This window comes from Amia ocellicauda, chromosome 2 (genome assembly GCF_036373705.1).
Source record: "Amia ocellicauda isolate fAmiCal2 chromosome 2, fAmiCal2.hap1, whole genome shotgun sequence".
Lineage (NCBI taxonomy): Eukaryota > Metazoa > Chordata > Actinopteri > Amiiformes > Amiidae > Amia > Amia ocellicauda.
Window position 1 is genome coordinate 2,977,303 of NC_089851.1, and position 20,851 is coordinate 2,998,153.

The window sequence follows — 20,851 nt, forward strand, 5'->3', positions numbered from 1 at the left end:
CATTAAAAACAAAACATACTAATGGTATTTTGTGTTTCTCATATCTCAGAGGATCAGGAGCTTTTGAAATGAGGGATAGAAGGATAAAAAAGAAATCAACAAAACACGTAAGAACCATGCAGATATTGTTCACAAATTCTTAATTATTATTTCATTTCGATAGTGGGTTTGGCCATTTTCATACAACATTCCATCGCCTGTTTCCTTCAGTAACAGTCTTAAATCAGCTCCTTTTGCATTGGGTGTGCTATCCCTTACATAAACAGCAATACCAGCTTGTAAATCTGTAGTTTTTATGTGGAATACATGTGATCATTATTATTACTACTAGTATATCCATTTTAATAATTCAAATAATAAAAAACTACAGATTTGAAGTGAGTGTATTCTATTTTACTGTCCAAAACTAAACCAGTGATAATGACACTGAATAATAATGATCTATATCATATAAAATGTTGAAGACAGAAGTAAAAATAATTCCTGCTGTACGTCAAGTTTTATACGCTTCTATATACGTTTTTAAGCTACTATATGAAAATACGAAATACAATACTAATATTCACTGATGTTTCCCATGAGAAGCCATTATATAAATAGAGAGGGGGATTCTTCAATGGCTCCCACTTCAATATATTATCGCCATTTGGTCTAACTAACTAAAACTGGTTGTTTAAACAAATGGCACGCATTTAGTTGATTTTTGCAAAGATTCCATGGTAATAACGTTGTGGAGCCAAGTGTGTAATGAAATCCTTTACTGAGTAGAGGGTTATGATGTGGCCAGTGGAAAGGGGTCAGTATCTTCCCAAGGACCAAACATTGCCGAATAAAGAGAGAGATACACCGTCCCTGCCTTTTGGCTCAACTGGCTTTCTTTCATCTTGCTGCTCTGGGTTTTTCTTTTCAGTAGTTTAATTCTGGCATTTCCACCTTTTTGTGACCCATCGAATACTGGAAAATGAGGGCCTTCTCTGTTTCGGTGCCTTGTGAAAGATCGATGCTCTCCGTGAAGTCGTGCTGTCAGGGCCGTGCTGCAGCTCCACATACATGTGTGCGTACAGCAACGAAAGAGTTTAATATGGTTGATCACACTATTAAAGTTTCTGTTTTTGGTCATCTACCTAAGTAAGAGAACTCCTTTCTTAAGGGGCAGGTAAATATTCAGTTTTTGTGTGGGATTTTTTCCTAGAAGACACATTTCTGGGTGGATTGAGGAAGACTGCTTCCTTCTTAGATTTATGTAAACAGCAATTCATTCCAGCCAAGCTTTCTACAGGAATGCGCTGTCATGCAGTTTATTGTGTTATTTGTACCTAGTTTTTACACTGTTGTGCTGAGGATTTTGGGTTGTGTGTTTAAATGGGCATCTCTGTGGCGTGCTGGCATTCACTGTAGTTCTTTGTGTGAGTTGGCAGTGTGATCGCATTTCACATTAAACTAACATTCCACTGACCCTGTGTGGCACAGGCATGGTATGCTGAAAAGTGATTACCTGAGGTTGGGGAAAAAGTATTTTGCTCAAAATACTCTGCTCTGTTCATCATCAGAGAAGAGACCATCACCACAGTGGTGAAGACACCCAGGCCGAAGCGGCGCGTGTCTCCGGGAATGTCCCCGTCACGGATGCCCAGGTCAGAGGCCTCCACCGCAGACCCGATCCTGATCACCAGGCACAAGAGGCCCGCCGCCCGGCCGCAGCCGGAAATGGCCAAGAGGCAGGTCATCCCGGCCCTCTTCGTCACAGAACCTGAGGGAGCCGCCGCCAGACCGATGGCGGTGGAGGCCAAGTCGGAGGAACAGAAGCCACGGTGGATCGAGGTGGAGGAGATCATCGAGTACAAGGTCAAGAAATCCCCCAAGCTTCCCAGGAAGAGAGGGGCCTCCCCGGCCAAGCCAGAGAAAGAGCAGTTCGAAACGGTGGTCTTTACCATGCCCGGGCCCCGACCCAAGAGGTCTCCCAAAGATGATCCCAACGCCAACAATTCCAACAACAAGCTGGTGGAGCAGGCAGGGTCCCCTCTCCCGGAGGACAGCCACACGGATGTCAGCATTCAGCCTCTGTCCTGGGAGGGCGAACAAGATGCCACCACAGCAGAGAGAGAATGCACGGCCCCTAGCTTAGCCTCTGCAGGAGCGCTGTCCGAACCAAACCTTGGTGCCTCGGAGGACAGAGCTATGACAGAAGCTGCAACTAGCTTTTCTTTGAAAGAAGCTTCATCTCCTATGGTCGCTCAGGTTGGCCAAACTCTCGTCTTTAGCTTTGAAACTCCTGAATCTGACCATGATGTCTCTGCTGTAGAAATTACCAAAGATACAGCCTTGGGGGGAACAGATCAAGACCAGGAGGACTGGCCCGATGAAGAAACGGTAATTGTTGAAGAACCAGAAGACGAAGAAGATGATGACAATGATGGGCTCGGAAGCAGAGATGCCAAGATCCTGACCCGTGATGGGAGGATACTGACCTTGGAGGATCTGGAAGATTATATCCCAAAAGAGGGAGAAACCTACGGATGTGGGGATGCTGACCAGTCTGCCGGGACCTCCGATAAACCCTGTGAGATCTCAGTCTTACAGAGGGAGATCAATGAGCCGACCATCGGGAAGCCCGTTCTGCTCAATGTGGGAAGGCCCGTCGTGCCCGGACCCAGACCCCAGCCTGGTTTCTTCAGCCGTTTCAAGGAGCACCTTTCCAGCAGCCTGTTCATGTCTGCGTCACAGCCGTCCGACGCCCAGTCCGATGGGCCCCCGGCCGTCTCAATGCTTGTAAGCGGGACACGCACCGGCACCGCCACACAGTCGCTGGGGGATCCCGCTGCCGCTGCTCCCCAGAGCCAGGCTTCCTTCGAGGTCAAACCTTCGTACTGCACAGAGGTGCAGCGATGTCTGGATGGTGGGCAGCAGAGCTTCAAAACGGAGGTGTCTGCTCGAACCTTCAGCTACAGGACAGTGGGAGAGCCCGTCACACTTCAGATTAGCAAGAAGGACAAATATGAACATCCAAAGCCATAATAGACGGTGCCATTAATAACTGAGCACAGTCTGCTCCAGGAAAAAGTGCTTCCGAAAAAAAGAAAAAAAATATCTTCAAAATATCAAAGATAAAAAGAGACCTAAAAGAGCCCTTTTAGTCTTAAATGGGATCATTTCTGTAATCTCTACTTAAATGTTAAGGTATATAAAAAGCTTGCATTTTCTGTAAAAGGCAGATCATTCCATGTTAATGCACTAAAGCTGAAGAACACACTTGGATAGGCTCTCCCACTCTATTTAAATACCTGCATCTCTTCAGGGACACGATTCACATCACTGCATCTGCAGGAAGAGCAACAGAAACCTGTAGTTTGTTTCTGCAGATGCTGGTGATTGTGAACCAAGTGATATTGTCAGGGGCCATTACTCGTGGCCGTGAATGTGATTACTGATGTTGTACTAGAAAACTCTACTGCCGTTGTGTTGCATTGCGTTCTTTCCTGGAGTCACAACACACGTGTATAAGTAAAGATCGATCTGAAAACAAATTATGAGTTTTACTTGCTATATTGGGGTGAAAGTTTCATAAACAAACTTCATCTCAAGGTTCAGACCACCTGGGGAGGTATCTGTTGTCTTGGGGCATCTTATCATATTGATGTACAGGATTTTTTTCCCTCGTATTTGTAAACTTGTACACTACTATTCTATAAAGTGTTGGCCGCTGCAATATGTGGCTTTTTTTCTCCAATGATTTCAGCTACCGTGAGTAATAGGTTAATGGTTAAGTGAGACAGAAGAATCACAATTTTCTTTAATAATTCAGAGGGATTGAGTTGCCAAAAGCATGTGTCTACACAGAATGACAAATTACAATAGTTTATTAAGGCCTTTTAGGAATCACTGGGGAAGGGGGTAGGGGGGTAGATTAGATACAAATAGTTGTGATTTTTTTTTTTTTCTCAAAGCTATTAATTAGGCTAAATAAGTTTGTATACCTTTGTCGGGGGATTCATTTGCAGGGTTTGGGAAGTGTGTCTGTGGAAGAAACTAAACAAATAATATTAATATTGATGACTTGTGTAAAGAACAGCTAAAGAAGAATATTCGTGTTCAGAAATTATTCTGAGAAGATAATCGCACACTGAAGTGGCTTAACTTGTGTTTAAAAATGCGTTTCATATCCTGCTGGAAACTACTTCCTGTTCAGTGGAAAAGCATGAAATATTAGTAGACTGGCAGCTTGTTCCTCTTAATTACATTATTCGATTAATGTCGTTATTGAACACTGATACCTCTGCAGTTCTTCCATTGTGCTCGAGGTTGTATGGAAGCACTCGTTACTCTACACGATAGGTGAAAACCTTGGGTATGAAACTGCACATCTTGTGCTGAAACCCAGTACTCTGTGTTTACGTTGTGTACCGTCCACACTCAGCGCAGGTACACTCAACTTTTAATGTTTTACCAAAGAGTGGTTGGTTGCTTTTAAAAAGTTGTCTGTTTTTTAAGACTGAATGTCCAAGTAATGAATGTCAGGGGCTTCAGCTAAAGATAAACACGTTTCTGACATTTAGTTGCTTTTAAAACTGTCAATGCCACATTAACTCACATGAATATGATGAAGACAAAAAAAGCTGAGAGCACGACATTTCCATGTGATGGGTTTTGAAAGCTGCATCTGTGCAATCATCCTGTTTACAGCAAAACCCTTCTTTAAGTACAGAAACCTCGGTTGTGAGCAATGGGGGAAAGACGTCGGCAGCTCTGGTTTTGTCATTACAATGGCTGTCATGCGTTGTGTACCACAGTGAGAACACACACTGGTCAATGACGCTGCTGTGACGGAAAGTGTGGTTTAACACGGTGACCTGGTTCTCGTAAAAACGTTTTTAAAATGTCACTGTTATATATAGAAACAAATATTGAGTTTTGACTAATGCAAGAATGTGTGTGAACTTATTTGTTTGTATTTAATTTTATTTATGTTATTATTCTAACGAAAAATCACAGGTAAAAAAAAAAAGTATAAAACTACAGTATACCTATAAACATTTTTAATTATACACTAGATTGAGATTAAAAGCACAAATGTAACTGGAATCCCAATGAATGTAAGATGTGAAGCCCTAACTCTAGAGACTAGTTTTGTTTGAGGTATTTCAGTTTTCTTTCCATGTGTGTGTCAGATACAAGATTTAACCTAGAAGAAATAAATATCTTGCATCAAAATGACCACAGCTGTGCCCGTGTTCTTCTTGGAAACCATCTATGGGAATGAACTGCATCCAGACAGATGAATCCTCACAAATCCCCGCTGTGCAGCGACAGGGACTGGTTTATTCCTAAAGCTATTGTGATTAAAGTGCTTCCTGTAGTGGTTTGCTGGCTTGATTATTGTTATTATTAATTTTGTGGTTATCTTTCTCCAAGACTACTTTCGAAGTTTAGAAAACACAGTATACAAAGATGATAGAAGTACAATACAATCAATAAATATGACTTCATCCTGTATTACACAAGTACTTAGTACAAGTACTAAGGATACAATGAGTAATTCTGAGTTACAGTAACATTGTAATGCGGATTTGAGGTTCAGCCTTAAAAAGGCAGAGGAGAGGATTTGCAGGGTCTACAAGTGCAATCTGAACAGGGGGGTTTGAGGAGGAGCTGAACAGTGATGAGAAGGTCCCTGATGTTGACTGACCACTGGTCCCACCACTGCAGAGAGAGGATGGGTGATCCTGAGAGGTTGATCATCAGAGAGGAAGCATGACGGTGGGTAGGAAGCACTGGGTCAAGACTGGGTCTAGACTTTCATGCCAGCAGGGATGGGAGGTCAGTGAAGAAAGCCAGTAGTAGAAGTGAAGCGAGAAGAAAATAGGATGAGGTAAACTGTTGAGTTCAGGATGAGCTGAGGAGCTCTGAAGGCAGAATCACAAAGAGTGAGGAATAAAAAAGGCACCTATTTAAAGCTGTTCATGCCAATCCCAGGGGTTTGGCTGAGTCCAGAGTACAGTGCTCCCACAATGTCAGGTTATTCATGAAGTGTGAGTCTTTGTTCTGCACCGTCACACACAGGCAGAGCTGCATTTGGTTCCTTCAGGTTAAAATCATTGCTGAAAAGTGCAAACATAGTGACCGAAATTTCTAGGGTAGTGAGACACCTTCATCCCGGCGCTGTATGACTTCTTCAGACATCATGTGATCCTCAACACCCCAGCCCCGCAGTGCGAAGACAGACGCTGGTTCTTGTAAAGCATGGCAGTTACTGTCTTGCCAAAAATATATATCTTGTGTTTCATTGGAGATGCCAGGTTTGTATTCCGGCTGTAAATATTTATGCTTGTAGGAGAGCCCAGATCCTGCTCTGTGGAGGAGGTGGAAGAATCCTTGGATGTCTCCCTTGTACAAGCAAACGATGCCATCCCAGTCACCTGGGGGAGAGTCCCGGAGAGCCCTGTGGTACAGCAGGCGCTGGCAGGAGACGTCTCGCCACCAGGCACTGGGGAATGGCAGCCTCATGGGCCGGGAACGCCAGAGGAGCTGGGTTTGAGGAGCCCAGGGGACATAGCCCTCTCTCGGCACACAGAAGCAGATTCTGAGAGCTGCAGCACCCCCGACCGAGGTTGGTACAATCCTGAGCCAATTTTGGTATAGAAACGCAGTGTTTCGGAGGTGTGTGCTATAATAGCAGGCAATACACAGTGTGTGTTTTTAATATGTGCTGTAGGACCCATTCACTGCACCAATCTCCCGCTGCAGCCTTTGTACAGTAATAAATACACAGAAATCAATGAGGTCATATGAACCTGAGCACAAAAGAAAGGTTACAAAATGAAAGGAGGTCCATCTTGCTCAATCGGTTGCATGCTGACAACTGATTGATCTGACGATTTCATCCAGCCAAAGTGTGCTTCCATACCTTTCGTGATTTAAACCTGAAACGGACAGGTGGTTTGACTTATCCAAATACTTAGTTTTCCATAGCTGAGGTTGTCATATTTATTGTCTTTAAATAAAGACCCTGAGGGCAGTGAGACTGACTCTGTAATCTCTGCTTCTCCCCCTGCAGCCAAAACCTTTAAACCTGCTGGCAAATGTGAGTATTTGTGCCGGTAGCGTCGGTCTGTGTGCTACCGTGCTGCACAGCTTTGTGTAATGTTCTGCTGCTGTACAGTCTTATAGTGTTGCTCTCAATTGTTTTATTTCATGCTTTGGAGAGAAAAACTTTTCTAAGTACAATCTGGGACATCAGTTGCTCTATTCATCCTTCAACTTTTTAAAGACTTTAAACTTAAGCGACTCCTTAATTTGCTTTTGCAGAGCAGTTGGTGTTTTCCTGACCTGAAGGCTAAGCAGAGAGTGCAGTGGTGCATTGTGGGTTATATTGACTAATTCCCTCCCTGACTGCAGTGTTCACTGAAAGTTCCTTCAGCCTCAGTCCTGAACCTCAATGTTCTGCATGTCTCTGTCTCTCTCTGTCTCCACAGATCTGGGGCCAGAGGGGGTTTCCAGTGTGCCGGTCAAGAAATGGTATGAGATCGAGTTCAGCCCGACCACCTTCCGCAAGAGGAGCTTCACAACAGAAGCATTTGATGTTCCTCCGTGTAGGTGAGTCTCAGAGTCCCCACCAGGTCCCTAGAAAACACAGAGGAACTGCAGCAATGTGGCTTCACTGGATGTGCTGTCAGTCGGACGTGGAACGGGGATAGATAAATGTTTTAAGATCCCTTACACTGTGTCTGGGTTAGCAAATCAAGTATCAAAGTCTTTTAACGTTTTAACCAGATTTCCAAGCCACTACCCTCCAGTGCTACACACACTGCCTTCCAGGATGGGGTTGAATGCCTTTTCTTTCCTTTGACCCTCAGAAGTGAGTACAGGGTAGCAGAGCTCGTCCCAGATGTGCGAGAGGGGGTGTCCTGGGACTTCAGGAGAGAGGTGGAAGTGGAAACCCGGGAGCAGTCCTACTTCTATGTCACTGGAGAGGAGGACACAGGTACAGCCACCTTCCCTGGCATATTATATATAAGAATATATTATGTATTAAAGCATAAATACATTTATAAGGACCTGTATCGGGAGGGCTTGGGTGTAAATCTAGGCTGATCTCCAATAAAAGTTCAGCTGTACAAATGGGTTCCATGTGCGTCGCTTTGGATTAAAGCAAAAGCCTTCTAGACTTAAACTAAGTCTCAGGATCCACATGTGACATACACGTCACACACAGAGGCCTGGCACATTGGGAAAATATACTTCTGTCAAGCCTGCTCAATAATAATAATAATTATAATAACCCTTTGCAGAAGGCCCTCCCTACATTCAGGAGACCGTGGAAGACCTCCAGGTCCAGATGGGTGCAGCAGCCACCTTCAGCACGCTCATCACCGGACGCCCTGCCCCAGCCGTCTCCTGGTACAAGGTACTCCCGGCCTGGTGATCGGTCTGCTATTAGATGTTGAGCCAAATGTGTTCATGCTTTGCCTGAGCAGTGCAGCGCTTTCTTCGCTCAGAGAGAGACCCGTGTTGTGTTCTATGTTGTGTCTGGAGGACGGAGAGCTGCTGTCAGCCAGTGAGAGGATCGTCCTGGAGCAGCAGGGAGCCCGGTTCTGCCTCACAGTGGTCCAGGCAGAGACGAGGGACGGCGGCATCTATACCTGCACGGCCAGGAATGCCTGGGGGGAGGCATCCTGCAAGGCTGAGCTCGCCATGGAGAAAGGTAGGGCCCAGCTGTCTGTCTCTGTCCTCCTGGACATCGTGGGCTGCCTCTGTATTGTCCGGTGTGTTACTTTGAAACTCCAGCTCACCCCCCCGTGGTTGCCCACAGGAGCTGAGGATGATGACCAGGGCCGTGAGAGAGCGCTGGGGAGGAGCGGGCGGCTGCACTCGCTGTACGAGGTCCACGAGGAGATTGGGAGGTACTGTGCGCCTGGATCTCCGCAGATCAATGATGCTCACTCGTGCTCTGCTGTATGTCACTCCAGCCGGGCTCCAGATCACTCAAGCGAACCAATGTATGAAATAGCCAGTTTCAATGACCTCTTGCCTTGAGGTTGCCTTTAAGACCTGCAGGGAATGGGTCTCTCCCAGACCAGAACCGAGTGTCACTAGAGCAGGATTTCATCCTCAGGAAAATGCCCTTTAGAAAAGCTGTTATGATTGGCTGTTGGTTGTCTTTTAGCTGATATTTCCCCCCTTCTCTTAATTAAGGGAAGATAACAATCTAAAACTGTCTCATAGCTTTATCTGAATTAGAATTGGAAGGGGATTTGCATAGAAGCATAGAAATAGAAGCAACTATTTGTTCATATATGGGCTCTGCTTAAGACGTGCTTTGGATGGCAAGACGAGAATCCCTTGTGTTTTTGTGTGTGGCTAATTTCACTTCTTCGTCGCTTCTTCCTGGATTCCTAACACTGTGTGGTGTGTGTGGGTGTCTGTGTCTTGTCTGTGTCTGTGTCTGTGTGTGTGTGTGTGTGTAGCTCAGGGAGCAGCGGCTGTGTAAGCTCTCTCCTTGGCGTCTGCAGGGGCTGCTTTAGCTACGTGAAGCGAGTGACCCACAAAGGGAGCGGGGAGGCCGCCGCCGCCAAGTTCATCCCCCTGCGGAGGGGCACCAAGACCCAGGCCTTCCAGGAGAGGGCCCTGCTGTCCCAGCTCAGCCACCACAGAGTGGTCTGTCTGCTGGGGGCCTTCTACACGCGGAGGACCCTTGTCCTGGTCACTGATCTGTATCCTGACTATGGGTTCATCAAATCTGTGACGAGTAACTGCCTCTGAAGGAGGTGGCTTTCCAGTCACAGGCTCTCTTGACTTCTCTGCTGTATCCCGGAGGTTTGCACAGCGATACAAGAAGGAGGCAGGAGTGTCAATGTTTGGGATAGGCTTCATTGCGCCACTTATTGTGCCCTTCTGTAAACTAATTTGTTGTGTAGACGCAGTACTGAGGTGTCAGGGTTATGCATGCTACGCGGCACTTCTCAGTTGCCTGTGACAGAGTTTTAAGTGTATTTATTGTAACGTGAGGGTCTCTTGGTTGCCTGTGTTTGGAGGACAGTAGAGCTTCTTTTGTTATTGGTTTTGATGCATTAAACATTTGTCAGTTAAATTCAAAAATATGAAAATCCAGGGACAATGTTAGGTAATATATATGGAACTGCATGGAAGTCGCTAAAGTCAAGGCTTTGATTGTCCCAGTTTTGTGAAACGTGGGAGAAGGACCAGTGGCTCTTTGGTTGCTTCTTTAACAGTTTCCACTAGATGCTCCAGCCAAGGGCTTCTCGAGCATCTACTGTCACAGGGATCTGTCCCAGAGAGTGAGGTGAGATAAAGGTCAGACGTCATTGTGGATTCAGTGTGCTGATGCAAGCTGATAATGCTGATTATTATTATTATTATTACTATCAGGTTCGGATGTACATTAAACAAATCTTAGAAGGCCTTGATTATATCCACGGGAGGAACATTCTGCACCTGGACATCAAGGTGAGTTCAGTGCTCTGTTCTCTGACAGCTGCTGTAATTTAGTAGGAATTGGTTCTTTACAGCTGGTTCTGTTATGATTTTAACACAATTTTCAGTTTTGGATTGGTAATAATGCTGTTAATGGACCCTAGTGCCGTGCAGGCTTGTGTAGTTTGTTCTGCCCTTGTGTTTTCATTTTAGTCAACTTTCTACTAATCATCCGATTAAATCGTGTTGCTTTTTTCTCCCCTTCAGCCAGCCAACATCCTCATGGCCCTGCCCGAGAGAGATGGGGTCAAGATCTGTGATTTCGGTTTTGCTCAAGAGATCGACGTGGCCAAACCTCAGTACAGCAGGTTTGGGACCCCCGAGTTCGTGGCCCCCGAGGTCGTGTGCCAAGGCCTGGTTTCCAAGGCAACGGACATCTGGTACGTTGGGGGTCCTTCCGACGGGGCGCGGAAATCCGTCCACGAGAGATTAACAGCACAGAAAAACACGAAATCTGAGTCAACATTTCTGCAAAGCTGCATTTTTGTGTGTGTGCAAAATTGTTAATTACTTGTTTGTGTTATATATGTAAAAATACAGCTGTACGTTGCTATTTTTGATGATGTCACAAAAAGCTTTTAATTAAAAGCATTGCAATTGGGTTATTTGATATCTAAAATTCAAGCTGCATGAGAGGACTACTCGGTTATACAGAGGAGTTTAGAATGAGAGTGACCAAGGTGGCGACTGAGGATTGAAGGAAGAAAAGCTGCTTCCATTTAATCAGCACTCTCAGGGAATTAAAGGTACTTCACTGGGGAAGAGATGCCAGGGATCAGAGGAACACCTTGAACACAATCGTGTTTTGTTGGTATTGTTCAGCACTAATCAACCACATAGCCCTACAATTGCATTGTTCACCTGATCTGGAAAAACTTGAAAATTGATGCACATTGAAATCAGTCATCGTCCAACTCTTCTAAATGAATCCAGTCAAGTCACTGACTTGTTTCATGTAGCTTTATTCCACAGTTATTGCACCAAAGCAAACAATGTTTCCAATTTATTATTAACTTTTAAAATATGCAACACATGTTGGCCTGAATAAGGGCGTCTGCTAAGAAATAAATACTTGGTAGTGTTTTGGATGTCTTCATTCCCCGAATTTTACAAATTCTAACATCTCTCTGAGAGTGAATTCAACACTCTGACCAATAATAATAATAATAATAATAATAATAACAATAATTGGATTGCGGACAAAATAAAATGAATACGTAAAATACATAGAAATAACATATTTGTCATATTTGGGAATCTGAGTGAATTACTGAGAGAGTAATACTTGTGTTCCTCTGCACATAGTGATTTTAAAACCAAAATATTATGTATTCATCTCTCTACAGGTCCCTTGGTGTCTTGTCTTTCCTGTGGTAAGTACAGTTTTAAATTAGCTTTTGATTGTTAAAGCACAGCTGTTCTTCAGTGTGAGGCTCCAGATGAGCCCGGGGAGTAACTGTGCATGTCCCTTCACGCTGCTCTTTGGCCCTGGCAGTCTGACAGGCGGCTGTCCCTTCTCTGGGGAGAACGACCGTGCCACCTTGCTGAGTGTCCAGGGGGGCCGTGTGGCCTGGGACGCCCCTGACGTCACCTGCAGAAGCGGGGAGTCGCGGGACTTCCTCCAGAGCATCATACAACTGTCTGCAGAGTAAGTGGCCCCCAGCTCCCTGAGACCCTTATTGCACTGTCCACTTTGCATCTACTCTCTGTCTAAAACAGCATTCCTTTAGTCATGCCAGTCGAGGCCAAAATGAAATCTGTTTACTACATACGTCTGTTGGTGTTGTCTGAAGTCCTGAACACCATTTTGTGAAAGTCTACTGTTACGTGAACCCTAGTACTGGGGTCTCGTTGGTCATTGGAGCCAACCTGTTTGGACAGAGAGAGCAGGGGTGCAGCTCTTAATTCTTTTGTCTTTCAGGAAGCGTCCGACTGCTTCCGAGTGCTTGGGGCATAACTGGTTTCAGGTAAAGTTAAATATATAATAATAAACATACATGTGTGCCTGTTCTGTATTTATTAAATACGTACATTTAATAATTTAATGCTAGAAAAAATATTGAATTATATAAAAACTCATGGAGCTAGTTCTCAAAAGCTCTGACTGAAATGGTGTCACCAGCATAGGAAGATTTCTTATTCAGGAAACGGTAAAACAAAAAAAGTTTTCTTTAAAATATAATAAAATATGCTGCAAAATAACTAACTTGTTCTTTGACTGTTTATTTTTATTTTATGCAAGCTGGTTCTCCCAGATGCTGAATTAATCAATACAAAGAAGTTGAAATTCTTTGTATCCAGGAGCAAATGGCAGGTAATGTGGAGTCATTTTACTTCAAATGTGAAAAGCATAACCTGATGTTTCGCTGTCCGTTAGGGACTCTTAATTCCACTCCTCGAGTTCCTGAGTCCAGAAGGTTGTGTGGGTCTCCTTCACTGATTTCCTGAGGACCCATGCAACAGTACATGATAGTGATCGTATTCATATATATAGCATGCATATCTTTTGTCCATATATCTGTCATGTTCTCTGTGACGTAGTTACCCCAGGCAGCGTTCGCTTTGTAGGATCATGGCCCAGATCAAATCGTAACCACTAATGACAGTGTTTGACAGAGAACTTGTTCTTATACCTAAAGGAAGTGGGTGAAAGTTTTTATTTAGGACAGGCCCTTCTCACATGGTCCTTATTGGACAGCAGAACCATTTAAGCAGTGGCTATCTGAGTGAGTGGACGGGCTGCAGCTGGCTCTGACCCGGTGCCGTTTCTCTGCAGCGCTCGCTCATGTGCTATGGATCTGTGCTGGCGATGAGGTCCATCGCCGAGCTCCTGGCTGGTGTTCCCAAGGACACCTCTCTGACCATCACCCGGGACCAGCAGGAGCACAGCAGCTCCTCGCCCAGCAGCGCATCCTCTTCTGATTACGAAGACGTCTCCCAGCAAGGAGAGACGCTCTCCTTGGGGGGCCCCGAAGCCCTGGCTGCAACTCGGCAACTGGGCCCTGTGTGGGACTGGCAGGAGAAGGGCACACAAGAAAGTGGAGAAGGGGTACGAGTGGATGCACGTGCAGAGCTTTCCACATCCAGCGCCTCCGCAGGGGTTCTGGGCAAAGGACCAGAGAAGGAGCGTTCTGAGTGGGTCCCGCCGAGACTGGCAGCAGCCGAGCTGGGCAGCATTAGCAGTGAGTTCCGGCTCACGGTTTGTAAAGCGGAGGTGGCAGATACGCCAGACTCCTGGGTGAAGTCAACGGAGACCCCTGGCCGACTGAGTCGTGAGGGCTCTGCAGACAGCTCTGTGTCCTTGTGCGTCTCAGAGGATGAGAGCACCGGCTCGTCCAGCGGGCGCATCCCTCGTGAGAGTGTCATCAAGAGCACGTTCTACAGCAGCTCCTCCGAACTGTCCCCTCTGTCTGCCCGACGTCTCCTGCTACAGGGGAAGAAATTCATGAAGAGGCACGAGAGGACGAGAAAGCACCTGCTGACATCTGGGCTCTCCAGCAGACTGAGAGAGCCCCTCCTGGAACATGCGGAGGACAACCAGAATGAGACGGACGACAGCAGGAACCAGGGGAGTGACCAGCTGGTTATGGCTAAGTCAAGTTCTTTTGATAGTGGAGTCAGAGTCTCCTCTTACGATGTAGCTAAGAAAAGACGGAGCAGGTCCTTGGACGAATACAAGACGAGAACACCAACACCGTCCGATTTGATAGAAGCGGGAGAAGATATTGAAGGACCTGAAGATTTTAGTTCCAAGGATGTTTTGGAAGTTGAAATGCAGATTAAACCTGTAGATATTCTACCTGAAGGAGTAGCAGGGACCACTCAGGAAGAAACAGTAGATGAAGAGGCAGAGCTGGCAGAGGTGGCCTCACTTGAAGTGCTAACCCGAGGGGAAGAGAGAGCGCAACGTTCAGAGGTCACCCCTGAGAAGACCGCAGAGGAAGAGACTTCAGATGAAAGCAAGATGGAAGCTGCCATTCTAGAGTGCATCCTGAGTGAAATGGTTTGCCTCTCTGAAGAAATTAATGTTATCACTGCTTCCAAATCGGCTCCAGAAAGACTTGATATTGCAGGAGCCTCCCCCACAGCAGAGACTGCGATACCTGAGGAATGTTCTCCAACGGTTAGTGATTCACAGTTGTTTGTAGACGAGCCCTTAGAGCTGAAGCCCATATTTGTGGAGTCCACCACACCAATGTCTGCCGTCCAGGAGGTTTCAGAGTTACTAACTTCACAGTATGGTCTTTCGCAGTTTGAGAGACCCCAGAGCTTTCACCTGTCTTTCAAGGCTCTGGAAAGATTAGAACTGGAAAACAAAACCCATTTCCCAAAGCTGCATATAACAAGATCTGAAAGTGGGATCAGAAAATACAGTGATCCTGCTCTCCCGCCTCTGGGTGCAGAACCAGTGGAAAGTCGTTCTCACAGCGCCACGTGTGAACCTTTCACTTCCGCAGAGCCGTGCGGCTTTGAATTGGCTTCACAGTATTCTTTGACTGAACTGGAGGCTCTGGCTGGTCCAGAAGAGTCTTACTACCACAAGGCAGAGTCACCCCAAGAGCTCTTTCTAGGCCACCGCCCTGAGGAAGAGTATGACCGCCTCGATGTGCACATGCCGGAGGACGCGTCAGCCCAGGCTTCCCCGTATGTTTACCTGGAGGCTTCAGAGGCGGAACTGGAGCCAGAACTTCTGGACCTCCTGGAGGAAGTGCACATGTATGAGAACCTTCAGTTGGCGCAGGCTGAATGGTCTGAAAGCGACATCAGAATCCCGGGTGAGGACACTCCCTTCCCAGTGAAGTCTGCGTCTTCAGTGGAAGTTTCTCGGGGAGAACCACACGAATCCTTCAGGGAGCGAGTGCACCGACCTGCCTCAGCCCCGGAGTCCAAACGCCAGCCCAATAAATCGGGAAAATACGGCCTGTTAAGATTCTTCCGAAAACATGCGTCGACGGACCAACCGTCCACGTCGGCCGTGAAGGCACCGCAGAAGGAAACTCCAGAGGAGAAGTGGGGCGACTCGGCAGCACAGCATCAGCAGCACCAAAGAGCGCCAGATTCAAGCTTAACGAAGAAGGTGAAGGCCTCGGTTTCCAGCATCTCCAAGGCTGTCTGGGGGAGGCAGGCCAGCGAGAAAGAGAAGAAGGAAGGTGAGTTGCTTTGGTTGCGCCAAAAAATACTGCCAATTTCTGTGAACCATGCTAATACCACATGCCATATAACATGTAATGCTTATGACTTAGCAGTTGATTCCTGGAGTACTGCATGTGAATTTTGTATTAAAAATGTTTATTTAATAAGAAAGATGCCTCTACCCCCCCGCCCCCCAAAAAAACAACAGCTGATACAGAATGTGTGTGCTTTACTACATTCCCTCCTTTGTGAAAGCTTTAGCTATTCTCCACTCACACGTGTAGATGCTTTTAAATGTGCCTGACTTTGCATTGTAGAATGATATAACTGCATCATTCTTATAATTTACATCCACTTCATATCAGTGGAGAACCACCGGCTGTTTCGGTCCACGGCGTAACGCTCACAGACCGATCCTGAGTATGTTGCTACATTCGGTACACATGTGAAACGAGTTCAGATACAGGCGCAGAGCTCAGGACTGTGGCTTCGTCCCCTAGCAGGAGAGACAGCTGCAGGGGATCAGTCCAGTCCCGAGTCCCCGACAGAGTCGAGTTGTGTAACCGCGGGATCTCTGAAGAAGAAGAGTGGTCTGTTCTCCTTCAAACTGCCCAGCTTCAAGAGGAGCAAAGGTGAGAATCCTTGCCGGGGGAATGAGAAGGATTCCCTGATGAAAGAGCGATTGCTGCTGCCCCACTGCTGCATTAACTATTGTTCCAATAATAATAAATAAATAAAACAGGGCTGTGTGTGTTTGGTTTAAATTTGCTTATAATCTTGTGAAGGGAGAATGTGTCTTGCATTGGCTTCTTTGCAGGAGAGCTGTATCACTGTGCTGCAATCAAACTAAACTCTAATCTCACATCCCTTCTGACTAATTTATGTTGATTTACTTTTTTTTCCCCAAGTATTTGAAGATCCTTCTTGTAGTGACTGATATGAGTTTGTGAAGTTCACTGATACAAGCCCAGCTCTATATTTCTGCACTGTAAACCCCCTCTAATGTCTGCAGATCCCTGAGTATAAACACCAGCAGGCCTTCATAAGAAAAACACACAAAAGGATGCCATGTACATATTTATAAATTCTAAATGTGGAGCAGGAATCTGGACGAGTCTGGCACGGGGTTTATTTGGCTCTGCTGGCAATTGCTGAAACAAGTTCGGCGAGATGGTAATGCAGTGGATTAACCATTCCCAGCCAAGCGAGGCCACGCCTTTCTCAGGCGAATCTCTGCAATCTGGTAGAAAGTAGTGCGGGAGTAGGCAACATCACACATGCTCTGACGACGTCCTGTGTGTTTCCTGTCCTCATAGAACCCGTGTTCTTGGAGGAGCTCCCAGACCAGGCGGTGTCCCTAGGCCAGTCGGTCTTGCTGTCCTGTCGGCTCGCGGGACACCCACCCCCTGACGTGCGCTGGTATAAAGGTGACTCCTCTCATTGTGATCTGTGCGTTGGCGTCTCTATCTCCTGGGGGCTGGTGTGCTTCTTGTCACATCCCTAAGCGAATTGTTCTCGTGTGGGATGTGTGTGCCAAGCAGACACTTTGTCAAAAGGCAGTTGACCCCATTTTAGTTTGGCACATCTCTGAATCTCATCAGCCCTGCAGTTCAGCCAGACACGAACAACGGAGACCTTTACTGTTGCAATATGGTAACAATAAAGTATCTGTATTATGACTAGAACAGGGAAGGGGGACCGCAGGTCCCGAGGGTACAATTCCTGCAAGTGTTTGATGTACCTTTCAATTTGCCACCAATTAATACCTGGAAATCAGCTTATTCAGATAATGTGATTTAGAGTGAAGGCACACAGCTCTGGAAGCCTGCAGTGGCCCGTCCCCGCTCTAGCAGGATGCTGACCAAGCCGTTGTCCTCGGCATGCTTCTCTCTCTTCCCCAGAGGGCCGTCAGATCCAGAGCAATGGCCGTATCTGTATGTCGGTGAAGGACAGGGAATCGCACTCTCTCGTCATCAGCTCGGCTCGGGAGGAGGACCTGGGGAGCTACCGCTGCGTGGCCAGCAACGCCCTGGGCCAGGCCTCCAGCTCCTGCACGCTCATCGTGTCGGGTGAGACCCTCCAGCAGCGCTCACCTGACTTCCTGTCAGGTTGTGCCGCTAGACACTGGACAGAAGTGGGACAATGTCACTGATTAGAATTATTGTGGTAAATAAGTCAGTTAATGCAGAATTGGAAAGATATGTTCTTGAACAAACCTTATACTATACATTTTTACTGTCCACTTGTTAGTTGTGCTGAGATGCACAGTGTTAATGAATAGATCTGGGGAAGGTGTGGGGCTGACGTTGAGCAGGGCTTTGCTACTGTCTGGAAACAATGGAGAAATCATTTCCTAACGAGCACATGACCTCAGACTGGGCGCTCCGTCTGTCAATCTGTCCACAGCTCTGGGTCTGAGCACCGGCTCCAGCCTCCCAAAAATAAAAATATACACGCTATTTCGAGAAGTCACAAGGAGTTTCACCGAGTAATAGCACAAGCAGGGTCTGGAAACCGTGCTGCTGACAAGGCTGTCTGCGTGGGTGGCGTGCCATGGGTCTCAACCCCCGACACTCGCCAAGGGGCTCAAACATATGACCCACCAGGCACTCAGGGCAGCTGGAATGCTACTGTCCCACAATCATTGTGCTCCTTGACACTGCAGGGGATGTCTTGGCAGTCTTTCAACTAATAGAGAACAGGAAGAGAGAGCGAGAGAAGATAGGAGAGAGAGAGGATAGGAGAGAGAGAGAGAGAGAGAGAGAGAGAGAGAGACAGAGAGAGACAGAGAGAGAGAGACAGAGGCAGCCTTGTGATATCTAAGTACATTCTTGGTGAAGAGTTGCTGCTGAAATGAATTGTATCCCTTGGAAAAATAAAAGTTGTCTGCAAGGAGTTGAGAATCCCGCTGGAGGTAAGAGACGTGTCGCCCGGAAGCTCATTGACCGGCTGCATGTACACACGCTTACCTGGAACAAATCGATTTTGGCTCTCCAGCCTTGTGGTTAAATTAATTGATCCATGTGTATTTAAATACCCTTTACTGCATCAGCATCCCAGTATGCTTCAGAGTAGAGCTCCGCTGCTATATTGACGCTTCTCGAAGAAGGTAAGTGAATCCCACTCAAGCACCCAGTCTGTGGCACTAACAGTAACTAATACTTACAGTATAAAATATATATATATAGAGCCAAGCAGCAAACGAACAAGGAAACTGAAGCTCAAGTCTCAAGGTTGTCTGCCGGGGGGAGCGGGCGGTCATAGTCTGCCCCTTTAACCGTTCCTGTTCTCCTGTTTGTCGTTGCAGATCTGCCCACCTGCCCTGCCAGCCCAGAGCCCACTCAGGTGGACGGTAATGGGGTGCTGCTCACATGGAAGCCAGTCGAGTCCATTCAGCCGCTCACCTACAGCATCCAATACAGCATAGACGGTACGGACTGCTGTCCCGGGACACCCTGTCCGAGGCAGCACGACTGGATTAAACAGCGCTGCCCGGTCAATGAGACAAAGCGAGAAGCTGTGACAACCCCCATGGGTGTTGATCCAGCTGAGCTCTCAATTAATTAATTGGACCCTCAATTGAACTAATTTGCTTCATGTGACTTTTATTAATTGTTGATAATTAAAAGTTGGAGATTTCAAGTTCCATCTACAGTTTCATACTTTACATGATATCTACAACTGTTTAAAATCATTTAAGATCGCAGATTAGGCACATTATAAGTTCAATTAGGGTTCAATTAAGTACCCTACCGGTAATGCAGTAACTGAGAGCTCAGCTGGAACAAAAAACAGCAGGGCAGGGGTCCCCCGGCACAGGATGGAGAGCCACTGTGCCAGAGTGAGTACTGAAAGGTCCCCGAAAGGCACGTGTGCCGCCTGGGTCTGACCTGATGGAGGTGTTTTGTGTCCCTTTGCTGCAGGAGAGGAGTGGAGTTTGCTGGCGGAAGGGGTGACTGACAGCTGCTACACCGTCAGTGGCCTGCCCAAGGGCTCAGTGTGTGTCTTCAGGGTGGCCTGCGTCAACGGAGCGGGCATGGGACCCTATAGTCACCCCTCCACTGCCACCACCATCGGAGCAGAGCAAGAAGGCAAGTTGTGGATCCTAGATTTGAGCGTTAGGGAGGCCGAGCGCCAGTAGCATGCAGCACCACTGCACTGTGTTGGGACGGACTGGTCATCCTGAGTGGGTATGTCATGGATGTGTCTGCGTGTCTTCTGAGGTTCTGGCTTACCCCCCGTGTCTGTCTGTCTGTGTGTCTCTGTATTTCTCTTCCCTCTCCTCTAGACTCACTCATTCCCCTCATCCATTCTGTTCTCCCCGGGGCGGAAGGGGGCGAAGTCCCAGCACAGTCTCCGTTCCCCTTCTTTCCGATGCACAAGAGCTATACGTTTCTCTCTGAGATCAACAGGTACCGAACAGTCGCAGCTAGACTAGTCCAGGAGACCTCTTGACCCACGTCCTCACACTCAGTGGAGTGACACGCATGTTTCAGAGAGGGCTCTCACTTCTGATTGTAAGCTGGAAACTGTCTCGGTGCAGCGGGGCTGAGAGCAGATGGGAGTTATCTTGTGATTAAAGTAATACCTTCTTTCAAAAAAAGTAATAAAATGAATGAATGGATGGATTCATGGATTATAAGACTGGAGATTTCTGATCGTTCTTGTCAGTAAAACCACAATATAAATTGACAAAACTCAATTGGCCTCTAGTTTTGTAATAGTAAAAATGTTGCATTACATCAGTGCAAGCCCTAATAATTCTAATAATTCTAATGAAGAGAACAAAAACACACATGACTCCAAACGTGACCTATTTCCACTATAAGAGAAGGTGGAGTCTTATAATTGGGTTTGGTGCTGCCGACTGTTTTCCCATGCCGGGTGTCTCCTTCCCAGGGGACGCTTCGGCATCGTCAAACAGTGCCGGGAGGACGTCAGCGGGAAGATGTTCGCTGCCAAGATCATCCCATACAAGGCGGACAAGCGCCAGGGGGTGCTGAGGGAATACCAGGTGCTGAAGAGGCTGCGGCACACCCACCTGGTGCAGCTCCACGCCGCTTTCATCACCCCGCGCTTCCTGGTGCTCGTGGAGGAGCTGTGTGCCGGCCGGGAGCTGCTGCACAACCTGGCCGAGAGGCACGGCGCCTTGCTTTACGTTTAACCTTTTGTGATCTGTGACTGATGTTAGTGCATGATGTTTATGTTTACTATTGTTTAGAAGAGGGGG

The 20,851-nt window shown here is 46.8% G+C and overlaps 2 protein-coding genes across 7 annotated transcripts in view; both read left to right on the top strand.

The window, feature by feature from the left end:
* Window positions 1–5,211, top strand: part of obscnb (obscurin, cytoskeletal calmodulin and titin-interacting RhoGEF b) — a 112,178-nt gene extending 106,967 nt beyond the window's left edge. For all 5 annotated transcript variants that reach the window (XM_066716242.1, XM_066716243.1, XM_066716245.1 and 2 more), the window contains one exon: window positions 1,551–5,211. In XM_066716242.1, coding sequence (XP_066572339.1) covers window positions 1,551–3,015 — 1,465 coding nt within the window. In that variant the 3' untranslated portion in view covers window positions 3,016–5,211. The remainder of the gene's footprint in view (window positions 1–1,550) is intronic.
* Window positions 5,212–5,990: 779 nt separating this feature from the next.
* Window positions 5,991–20,832, top strand: LOC136762549 (obscurin). Of its 2 annotated transcripts, none has more exons than XM_066716247.1 (22): window positions 5,991–6,604; window positions 7,470–7,590; window positions 7,851–7,978; window positions 8,286–8,401; window positions 8,530–8,698; window positions 8,807–8,897; window positions 9,507–9,707; window positions 10,237–10,297; window positions 10,384–10,461; window positions 10,696–10,868; window positions 11,835–11,861; window positions 11,984–12,136; window positions 12,410–12,455; window positions 12,731–12,802; window positions 13,265–15,638; window positions 16,122–16,253; window positions 16,938–17,048; window positions 17,523–17,690; window positions 18,929–19,051; window positions 19,545–19,712; window positions 19,910–20,033; window positions 20,521–20,832. In XM_066716247.1, the coding sequence occupies exons 1-22, from the start codon at window positions 6,319–6,321 to the stop codon at window positions 20,783–20,785; spliced, it is 5,187 nt and encodes a 1,728-aa protein (XP_066572344.1). In that variant the 5' UTR covers window positions 5,991–6,318; the 3' UTR covers window positions 20,786–20,832. The 2 variants fall into 2 exon arrangements, with proteins under 2 accessions (XP_066572344.1, XP_066572345.1); XM_066716248.1 differs by having other exon boundaries at window positions 16,125–16,253.
* The last annotated feature ends 19 nt before the right edge of the window (window positions 20,833–20,851 follow it).

Excerpts from the sequence above, each read along its gene's own strand:
- LOC136762549 (XM_066716247.1), top strand. The coding sequence starts at position 6,319 with ATGCTTGTAGGAGAGCCCAGATCCTGCTCTGTGGAGGAGGTGGAAGAA. Across the intron at positions 15,639-16,121 it reads CGAGAAAGAGAAGAAGGAAG|CAGGAGAGACAGCTGCAGGG; the intron begins GTGAGTTGCTTT and ends TTCGTCCCCTAG. Across the intron at positions 17,049-17,522 it reads TGACGTGCGCTGGTATAAAG|AGGGCCGTCAGATCCAGAGC; the intron begins GTGACTCCTCTC and ends TCTCTTCCCCAG.